The 12,021-nt window shown below is 44.3% G+C and overlaps 1 protein-coding gene across 3 annotated transcripts in view; it reads right to left on the bottom strand.

Annotated features, from left to right (window-relative positions):
* Positions 1-12,021, bottom strand: part of LOC126480723 (kinesin-like protein Klp10A) — a 327,696-nt gene that overhangs the window by 193,047 nt on the left and 122,628 nt on the right. For all 3 annotated transcript variants that reach the window (XM_050103985.1, XM_050103986.1, XM_050103987.1), the window contains exon 2: positions 8,461-8,555. In XM_050103985.1, coding sequence (XP_049959942.1) covers positions 8,461-8,555 — 95 coding nt within the window. The remainder of the gene's footprint in view (positions 1-8,460; positions 8,556-12,021) is intronic.

The following is a 12,021-nucleotide window of genomic DNA, read 5'->3' as shown; positions in this document are numbered from 1 at the left end:
ACCACACCACACCACACCACACAACCCGCCACACCACACCACACCACACCACACCACACCACACAACCCGCCACACCACACCACACCACACCACACCACACCACACAACCCGCCACACCACACCACACCACACCACACCACACAACCCGCCACACCACACCACACCACACCACACCACACAACCCGCCACACCACACCACACCACACCACACAACCCGCCACACCACACGCCACACCACACGCCACACCACACCACACAACCCGCCACACCACACCACACCACACAACCCGCCACACCACACCACACCACACAACCCGCCACACCACACCACACCACACCACACAACCCGCCACACCACACCACACCACACAACCCGCCACACCACACCACACCACACCACACAACCCGCCACACCACACCACACCACACAACCCGCCACGCCACACCACACCACACAACCCGCCACGCCACACCACACCACACAACCCGCCACGCCACACCACACCACACAACCCGCCACGCCACACCACACCACACAACCCGCCACGCCACACCACACCACACAACCCGCCACGCCACACCACACCACACAACCCGCCACACCACACAACCCGCCACACCACACAACCCGCCACACCACACAACCCGCCACACAACCCACCACACCACACCACACAACCCGCCACACCACACCACACAACCCGCCACACCACACCACACAACCCACCACACCACACCACACAACCCACCACACCACACCACACAACCCACCACACCACACCACACAACCCACCACACCACACCACACAACCCACCACACCACACCACACAACCCACCACACCACACCACACCACACAACCCACCACACCACACCACACCACACAACCCACCACACCACACCACACAACCCACCACACCACACCACACAACCCACCACACCACACCACACAACCCACCACACCACACCACACAACCCACCACACCACACCACACAACCCACCACACCACACCACACAACCCACCACACCACACCACACAACCCACCACACCACACCACACAACCCACCACACCACACCACACAACCCACCACACCACACCACACAACCCACCACACCACACCACACAACCCACCACACCACACCACACAACCCACCACACCACACCACACAACCCACCACACCACACCACACAACCCACCACACCACACCACACAACCCACCACACCACACCACACAACCCACCACACCACACCACACAACCCACCACACCACACCACACAACCCACCACACCACACCACACAACCCACCACACCACACCACACAACCCACCACACCACACCACACAACCCACCACACCACACCACACAACCCACCACACCACACCACACAACCCACCACACCACACCACACAACCCACCACACCACACCACACAACCCACCACACAACCCACCACACCACACAACCCACCACACCACACCACACAACCCACCACACAACACACGCCAGAGAGCGGACTCGAGCCCCCGGCGGAAGGGGCTGCGCTATCCGTGACATGGCGCATCTAACCATGCGACCACTCTGCGCGGCGGGTGGGAGTGTACTGATAAAGGTCATGTTACCAATCGTCCACAAAAGCCTTGATTAGCAATTTATGCACCGTGCATGCTAGAAAATTGTTCGTGAAATTTATAATGCACTATAACTTTTTCTGGTAAAATGAAACCACTTAGATTTTTAATTTCAAGAAACAAGATTAAGTCAATCACTACATGCAATATCTTTACAGACGCACTACAAACCTCTACTCAACCCAAGGATTTCATCCATAACACAGAAGTGTTAAGGGGCCAAACGCAAAATTTGCGAATTAAAAATGCCGATTATTGTGGCTATACTATCAGTAGCTGCAGGCTATCTTGTTTGGATGCAGTGCAGAAAATGTCACATTTAAGACCATGTCACATAGGAAACAAATTTTACTGTCTGTATAACACACAAGAAAAAAAAATTATGTAGAATTTTAAAAACTTGTCGACATGTTAAATAATTGCACCTACTTACATTAGTACTAATTCCGTTAAGTTTCACTGAGTTCAATACTTTGTCAAAATTATGCAAATGGTGGTCTAAAACATTTAGAGAAAAGTATGCATATTGCAGTACGACAACATGATACTAGAAGCTGGCCCCACCCTCTGTGATGTCTCAACATTACATGTTATGGCTAGTTGGTTTTGGGGGTTAAGGTACTAAGGAGCGAGACCATCAGTCACTCGTGCAACGGGAAATGAAATCCACATGGAGTTAGTGGAGCTTATTTGGTTCCATTGCGATAGTATCAGGACTGGTAAAATCGACATAAACCCTGAAGCCAGATATAAGAAATAAATTAAAGAGAGGTAAAAATATGATTTGGGCTAGTCTGCAGGTCAGGGGGCAGAGGAGAATCACCACCCCCACGTCTGACCTCCAACTCTACGTACAGAGAGACAGTAAAAAATAATTCCTTCTAGCCGCGAGGTCTGCAACAGTGAAACTGGAAAGGCTAAAAACATAATGAACGCCAGTAAGACCGACAATAGTAAAATATGGTAGAGAGTTAGAGGGGTGGGCAACGTCTAGTGTCCCCGGGACTCGGCATGTGACGAGGGGTGTCATCTGCACAACCGTCCCATTCCCGATCCGTTTTGGTCAGGCCGTTAAAGATCGAAACAGAACCAATTTTCGCGAAGGAAGCTTAAAAAAATTCAACTGTTCTTTTATCATTAGCTAGTATCAAGGATAAGGGGTACTTGAGGTCTTGCCTTCATATTAGTGCTATATGATAGGGAAGTCCTAAGAAAGTAAAATAAGATGCAGCAGAAGAAGGGTCTAACCGCATCCAAAAGCAATTAAACCTAGTTAAAGAAGTATGACCGGCGCGGATGGCTTCGCCAAGCACCCTATCCGACCTGGAGGCAGTTCAAAACATTGGATTATAATGAAGAAAGTTTTCTCGGGGAAAATTAAGAACCAATTAAATTCTCCGTGTGTTGTTATCCAACACCAGAAGGAAAGAATTCGAAGGAAGGAAGAGCCACACGAATATAAAACTGTGGGTTAATCTGGTGTGATCGATGTGGAGGCGGCAAACAACGTTGGATTCTTTTTGAGACAAACGGAAGGAGGAGTACCATACTGCAGTAGTCACCTTGATAGCGCGGAGTTTATTAGAGGGTGCAGTAGCCAACCAGATGTAATTTTATCACCCACTGAGCAGAGGCCCTAGTTGCACCCACAAATCCGCACCCGAGATCGTCAGAGCTAGTTGTATTTTGAGTGCTGAATTGAAAACTGTTTTTGGTTTTTTTCTGTCAGGGATAGTTTATGAGTAATCACAATTTTATTTCTCTTTTCAGTTTCTGATACAGTGCAGCAAACGTAAGGTGAAATTCGACAAACAAATGCACATCTTTATGATGTTGTAAGTTCATCACATTAATGGAGGGTGGGATCTAACACAGTAACCTTTGTGTATACACTTTGAAGCATTTATTTTACATGAGAAATTACAGAAAATTGACAATGAGCCACTGCCTTGTAATGCACATCACTTTTTTCTCTTATATTGTGAATCTTTCTTCTCTCGAATGATATTCCAACAATAATCTGCTAACATAGAAGGTACCCACTTCCCTTCATAGCGCCTTTCTATGGTAGAGATGTCTTTATGGAATCGTTCCCCATATTCATCCGATACGTGACTACAACACTCTGTGAAGTAGTCCAGATGAGAGTCCATCATATGTATCTTCAAAGACATATTGCACCCCAAATCCTGATACGCTTTGATCATATACTTCACCATTGCTTTGTAGTTAGTAGCTCTTCATCTTCCGAGGAAGTTTTCCATCACCATCTTGAAACAATCCCATGCGGTTTTTTCTTTATAAGTTAAACATGCTTCAAAATTTGCATCTTTCTGCAGCTCCCTGATTTGTGGGCCCACAAATACACCTTCCTTTATTTTTGCAGCTGAAAGACCGGGGAATTTGGTAGCTAGATATGCAAACCCACAGCCTGTTGGATCCATGGCCTTCACGAATTGTTTCATCAGGCCAAGTTTGATGTGAAGCGCTGGAAGTAGTATATATTCAGGAGCTACCAGACTTTCACGTTGTACATTCTTTTCGCCAACTTTTCATCTTCGCCTAGGCCATTTCTTTTTCACGTAGTGAGAATTTCGGTCTCGACTATCCCACTCGCAAAGAAAACAGGCATACTTTGTGTAGCCTTGTTGCGTTCCAGTACCATAGCAATTACCTGGAAATCTGCACATATTTTCCATTTGTGTTCATTGTATTTTAATGAATTTAGCATCCTTTGTACGAATTCGTAATTGTCTTTTGTCAAACTAGCGTAAGCTACTGCAACAGAGGGTATTTTATTTCCTTAATTGAGCAAAACACCCTTCAGACTTTTTTTCGATGCATCTATGAAAAGTCTCCACTGCTGTGAAATATAAGTGCAGTTCAGCACTTTCATCAGGCCAGCAACATCATTGCAAAATGTCAGTGCTTCGTCAGTTGAAAAATAAGAAATAAAGGCATGTTCTCTGTGCCTGAACACACTGATTTTAGTACTTTGGTGCAGTAGATTATACTCTTGTAATCTTGAACCAATCAGCTGCGCCTTTTGTTTACTTAGTCCTAGATCACGTACTAAATCATTTAAATCTGCCTGTGTTAACAAATGTGGGGATGACTCACTTGTGCAGTGATATAAAGAATCTCATCTGTGATTTCTTCAGTACTACTTATTTCACTGTCACTCGGAATTTGACCTCGAGCTCTTGAAGGTACTGGAAGGTTGTCGGAATGCTGCACTGGCATTCTAGCTGAAGGCAGATCTGGGTAAACAATGTGCCTCCTCGACTTTTTGTTTGTAAAACCCTGAATTTTTGTTAGACAGAAATAACAATCAGTAACATGGTCCTTAGGCTCCCACCACACCATGGGAACAGCAAACAAGGCCACATTCTCTTTACCTTTCCACCACTGAATTAGTTTGCAGTAACATGTAGCACAACAGAAATGTGGTGCCCATTCTTTGTCTCCTACCTCAACTCCAAAGTAATGTTTGTATGCTTTCTTTATGACTGAAGAAATTATCTTCTTATTTATGGCAAAAGTGAACTTCCCACAGAGTAGCAGAAGTTGTCCGGCTTATATCGACTTCCACGACGACGTGGCATTTCTGCAAATTTAAAAATACCACTTTGGTAATACACCTGTATTAAATTGATAGTAGCGAACTAGAGGAACGCTGCTGTGTAAAAACAAGCAGTCATTTTACCTTCAGCACCAGGCTCAATCAGTTTACACACAGGAACTAAAAAATTCACCCGTGCTCGGAAATATGACAGACAATTACTTGTCAGCCAAAACACCCACTCGTTAAGACTGACACAAATTGCGGCTAACACCACTGTTGTAAACTCGATGCACCTGCCCCTAGGAGGCAGGAAGCTTTACTGCCGAGGCAGCGACCGGCTGTCGCCGTTCGAGTTAATGAGATGTTTTAGGTGGTCTTAATGAAATAGGTGTGGCGGTGGATAACCTAATGATGTCTGATTCTTCCCACCTGCTGTTGCACAAGAAATTATCACGTTCTATTATCACTACTGGATGCGGCAACATACCCGTATTTCTCTGTAACGTCTCTGTGTTTGCCATGAATTGTGAATATACATATATACATACAGAAAAAACCGGACTAGTACTAGTGAAACAATAAAACGAATGCAATAAGGCTGAAAGTCGCGTGGCCTGTCACGTGACTCTCGCTCCGCCTACTGCTCGAGTTTCATCTGCCTCCTGCACTCAGTCTGCCCGTGGCGTCTGTTTTAAGTAGTTTACGTTTTGTCTGTGCGTCGGAAAATGTTGAGTGTACAGAAAGAACAGCGCGTTAACATCAAATTTTGTTTCAAACTAGGAAAATCTGCAAGTGAAACGTTTGTAATGTTACAACAAGTGTACGGCGATGATTGTTTATCGCGAACACAAGTGTTTGAGTGGTTTAAACGATTTAAAGATGGCCGCGAAGGCACCAGTGATGACACTCGCACTGGCAGACCATTGTCAGCAAAAACTGATGCAAACATTGAAAAAATCGGTAAACTTGTTCGACAAGATCGCCGTTTAACAATCAGAGCAGTGTCTGAGTTAACAGGAGTTGACAAGGAAAGTGTTAGGCAGGTTCTTCATGAAAGTTTCAACATGAACAAAGTGTGTTCAGAAATGGTTCCAAAGTGTCTCACAACTGAACAGAAGGAACGCCGAAGAATGATTTCTTGACATCCTGGAAAACATTGAAAGTGATCCCACCTTCTTACAAAATGTTATTACTTGCGATGAATCGTGGTTTTTTACTTACGATCCCGAAACTAAACGCCAATCGATGCATTGGAAAACTCCTGGTTCTCCACGACAAAAAAAAGCACGAATGTCAAAATCGAAATTCAAGGCAATGATGATTGTTTTTTTTAAATCAAAGGGATTATGCACATTGATTGGGTACCAGAGGGACAAACAGTGAATCAGCATTACTACATTAGCGTCCTGGCTACCCTACGTGAGCGAGTACGGAGAAAACGGAACGATTTGTGGAGAAAAAAGTCATGGATCCTTCACCAAGACAATGCCCCAGCTCACAGTGCGTTGTCAGTGAAGACGTTTTTGGCAAAACACAACATTCCCACCTTAGATCATCCACCCTACTCACCTGATTTGGCCCCCTGTGACTTTTTTCTTTTCCCTAAAGTCAAGTCAGCTTTGAAAGGAACTAGATTTGAGACTGTTGAAGCAGTAAAAGAAAAAGCGACGGAAGTAATGTATGGACTTACCGAAAATGATCTGCAGCAATGCTATGAACAGTGGAAAATTCGTATGGAACGGTGTAGAGACCGAGGAGGAGAGTACATTGAAGGAGACAACATGAAATTGTAAATAATTGTAAATAAATGTTTTTTCCAGCATCAGTCCGGTTTTTTTCTAGCCGCACCTCGTATATACATATTACATAAAAAGTATCCCTGACAACGATATTTTGATAACATATTTGAATTTCCCACGGTAAAATGGTCTAGAAGCACATACCTTAATATCAGAAATACAACCCATGTCGAACAGTGTTATCGGCCATTTATCATCATGCACGATCTTTTGAATATCATTGGCACCGCAAAACTGGAACCATACAAATTGCAGAAATAGCTACAGAACAGGACTAAGAACTATCCCAAAATCAGGTTAAGTGAAGCTTTATTTCATCACACATATCTTAAGCACTAATAAAGAGTTCTGTCATCGAATTTTTTAAAGATTAACCGCCACAATATTTAACACCATCGTGGTAAAGAAAAACAATTCAGTTGTCGTAAAAACCATCCTATTTGCTATACTCGTTTGCCGAATAATGACTATGTCCGTGTCTTTCTCAGATGGACGAAAGCGGATTCAGCTGGTACCAGTACAGGGTGCCACAGAAGTAATGGTCAATATTCAGATATCTGACAGGAATGATCATTCGGATCAAGAAAGTCTACTAAACATGGGCTCTAAAATTCGTAACTCAATATCTACGAGCACTTCACCTTCGATACTGTGAAACAAATCTCTTCTACAGCGCGCTCTTTGCTTTTCATACTTAAGTAAGACGTACTATTGACGAAAAACAAGAAAGAATTGTCCTGTAAACACAGCTTCTAAAATGCACAATTTAAGAGCAATGAGCACTTGTTAAAAAATGGTTCAAATGGCTCTGAGCACTGTGGGACTTAACATCTTAGGTCATCTGTCCCCTAGAACGTAGAACTACTTAAACCTAACTAACCTAAGGACATCACACACATCCATGCCCGAGGCAGGATTCGAACCTGCAACCGTAGCAGTCCCGCGGTTCCGGACTGAAGCGCCTAGAACCCCACGGCCACCACGGCCGGCTGAGCACTTGTTAATAGAGATTTGTTAAAGAGTAGCGAGAATGAAAAATTGCTAATATCTCTTAAGGTATGCATTTTGGAGCTCATGTTAACTGGGCATATTTTGTTTTGGTCTATAATAAGGCTTCTCAAAATACGGAAAGCGAAGAGTTTGCAGCAGAAGAGATTTGTTTCACATTATCTAAGATTAAGTAATCATGCATTTTAGAGCCCATGTTTACTAGACTTTTTGCTTCATGTGACTTTATGACATGCTAGTTTAACGTACTAAATCTTCTGCCAAGCTTGTAACTGTCCGCAGTGTACCACTAATACATAAAGAAGACACTGGAAGCAAAAATGTCTGTTAAGCGACAAGCTTATTTGTTGCGGCGATAACAATGAAACAGGTAAGTGGCTTTATGAAATGCAATCAATTAATTTGAGGTAAAACTGGTTTAGTACGCCTTTGAAAGAGCTATTGATACAAACTTACCTCCTTGCCCTTCGTCTCTCCTCTCTCTATCCATTCTACCGTCACACTACGAGTTTGGAGATTTACCCCGGAAACTACAGCGGCGTGTACACGCCCTGAAACAGAAAGAAAAACATATTTAAAGTAATGCAGCCTTCATCTGTTCGTTAGCAAAGAACTAGTGTCATGTCTGGAACTGCAACAGGTAATTAGGGAGACTTCCATCAAATTTTTTATTTTCCCCATTAAACTTTATATAAACTGTGTTACGGAAGAACGCTTCAGGACACGGTGATTTAACTTCAGAGTAAAGTTTACTGCACTTCTGGAAGCATTCATTTCTCCCCGTCCCTCTCCTCACAACGGACGGACCACAAGAACTTGGTTTCGTTCCACAGTTAAGGCCTCAGGTATTACCCAAGCTGTTCAGAACTATTGACATTCGCTCTTTGCGGGCAATATAACTGCGGTGGACCTGTGTTTCGCGCACTGCACGGTGTGGTAAGAGACCGAAGGGGCCCACACATTACATAATGATCCGCCCAAATATGAACGCCTTACTAAGGTAGTGAGCTGTTTTAGCGACTAGTTGGCTGAGGAGAAGAGGGACTGACCGTCGGCCGCCTCCGGACGCCGCCTGCGACCGTTCTGGGCGGAGAGGCACTTGCAGCACTTGCCGAGCAGGCCCATCGCAGCACCCACCCGACTCGGCGGCATCAGCAGCAGCGGCAGCAGCGGCCAGTGGTGCGCCTCAGCGCCATCGCACTGCTTGCCAAGTCTCTCGCGGGCTACCGGGGAACGCGTACGTTGCCGCCACACGAGCGATCGAAGGACTGAAGCGGTATGTCCACAAGCGCAGGTGAACCGGAAGCGCTGTATTTCTAACGCTGAGCACCCGATCGAAGTAATCAATGTGCGTACTCTACATGCTGACAGTAAATTCGCTGCTTTATTGTCGCACGGAAAGAGCCTGAATGAATTCGTGACGAAAGACTTCATTTGTCTTTGTTACAAGATTAGGGGAATGAATTGCGTACGGACTCTTCACAATCTGACAGGTTTTAATAACGGCGCCATGTCATTCCGTACCACGGATTCTCGCAGCAGCTTCTACCAAAATTGATTACATTGCGGCGTAAGTGCCGTAGCTAGACAGCTGTGTATAGCTGCTAACCACAATTACGCTCTTACCCCAGTGAAATTTTAAAATACTTCTTACGCGAACCACTAGGTTGCCTCGCTAAAAGACAGAAGATCCTAATCTCTAGTCCAAGTTACAATGTCATAGGTTCTTGTTTTCCACGAAAAAGCAAGCAGCACTATGACAACAGCACCAAAGCCTAAACAAAAAACTAAGCACAGGAGATCGTCACATTTTTTGGCAGAAACAGAAGTCGCAATATTCGCATTTCCGAGCTACTGAGACTAAAATTGCCACAGCAAATGAAAAAACAGACACGGAGGCAGACATGAGAATGAAGACGAGAAGGTGCGCACGCCACGGCGGTCGGAACGCGGCCTCGGCCCGCCCGCTATCGACTGGCGTGCGAGCCGCCTGCACCGCCGCTGCAGTCTGGTCCGCTACTTCTGCCGGCACGCGAACACCCGCGTCGTCTGCCGACCGAGCTGGGCGACTCGCAAATTACCTGCCCGAGATATGCCCTCGTCGCCCGTCCTTCCTCCAGTACTTTACTACTACAGTACTGGAAAGAAACTTACATCACAATAAAACGTAACGCGCTGCAATCTTAGTGCGCATCTCCCATCGAGCAACGATAAGTGATGATAAAAGTCATGTTGGCCGTTGCTTTGATCCAATAATTATATTTTGTTTAACTCACCACATCACTTTTTACACACTGTAAACTTACTATGTCAGTAACAAGCTGTTTAATAATCTGCTCCGATTGGCATACGTTTAGCGTAAACACCACCTGTGAAATCGAATATTATACAGGCTATCACTAACGGCTGCTTTCCATCACCAAGCAGTCGACAAAATTGTAGGTTTACATAAATTCTGGCATATTTGTGTCAAAATAACAATTATCATTAACGGAAGTGTTTTAAGACGGGGTAATTATCTTCCGAGTTAAAGGGTTGATTTCTCACACATTACGAAATATTTAAACACAGTGTCACACCATTCGTAATCCAATACAAAGCATTGCTAATTGAAATTAGGTGGTTCAGTTTTTAAGACTACCACTTTAACCACAAGTCTTCACTTCCTTTCGATGATCTCCCCTGAATGAAACACTTTCAAGCTATACGGCCCACTGAAGTAACATCACAGGTGATTACAGGAAGACGTTCTACTCAACAAATCGCTTTTGGCTGAGCAGTTCTTCGGCTGAGGGAACAAGACCCGCTCTTACTGCTCTTATGTGCCTATACTGCACATGCACCCTACTACTGTCAGCTGCATACTAAATTATGTCCAGCAACTGGCTGTGAAAGCGTCGACGTTGGATGCCACAAAATTTCTTTCGTTAGTTATGAACGATATAGAATGTTAATGTTCTAATCGAATAAACTTAGCTACCTATTAATTCGCTATCTCTGTGTTCTTATATTCGCTAATCCGGGAAGAGTCATGACACCCGCAGAACAAAATAGTTTACGACCTGACGCGACAATCACGCGCTTTGCACCGTTCTGTCACTTTTATGCTGCCCAGAAACAAATTTTATCAAAGATGACCGTACACAGCATCGAAAGGAGGAGATGCAGAGGTTAACGATTTGCCGAAACACGTCACTGGAGAGAGAAGAAAGTAACTAGACAATTATGTAGAGCAAAATCGTTCACGCCCTCAGCATTTACCTGAAGTTATTCAGGGATAATACACAGAATTCGGTAGGCTTTTAGAGCTTCGTTCTTCGACGGTAGGAGTCCCATATCTTGCGTCCTTACCATTTCTCCTGGTTCTTGACACTGAAACTTGTGTAACCAAAACGAAGACATTAAATAGGAGTTTACAGTTTTTTCGCAAGGTATGTTGTACTTGTTTCGATGTTTTAGGACAGTTCGTTAATATGTTTTCATTAACTGTTTTTGGACTAATTTTCATCGTTTATGGCTGTGCATAATTGCCACTTTATCCTGCTGACTAAGCGGTATATGTAACTGCATTTCCGAAAGTCATCAATTTCTGGGAAATAAAATACCGAGTTACGATTTATCTAATGATTACGTACGTTACTAGAAACTATTAGCCACATTTTTTTAGAAACTTACAAAATTTTTCGCCACAAGGAAAAATATTATTTGCCCACTTAATGTTGTGAAGGACTGTACTAACGTACAGGGTTTGTAGAAATCAGGTCGACGTAATTAGAAACGATCCGTCCAGTTTTATGGCTCTTCCTATTGCGAAAGTACAAGTGCTATCTACGGAAACGTCTAAGATTGCTTAAGTTCCTACATCCTGTTCCGAAACAAGCACATCTGTTACTCCACCTTAAGTTTTATCTTTATCAGCATCTGAAGACAGGTTAGAATACGTACTCTCACGATGACGCCAACGTATTACAACAAGAATTGCTTTAAGAGAGAGCGAATGTGGATCCCTAAGTCTCT

The sequence above is a fragment of the Schistocerca serialis genome, chromosome 5 (assembly GCF_023864345.2).
Source record: "Schistocerca serialis cubense isolate TAMUIC-IGC-003099 chromosome 5, iqSchSeri2.2, whole genome shotgun sequence".
NCBI classification, from domain to species: Eukaryota; Metazoa; Arthropoda; class Insecta; order Orthoptera; family Acrididae; genus Schistocerca; species Schistocerca serialis.
Note: the sequence above shows the minus strand (reverse complement) of the source record. Positions and strands in the feature narration are given on the sequence as shown.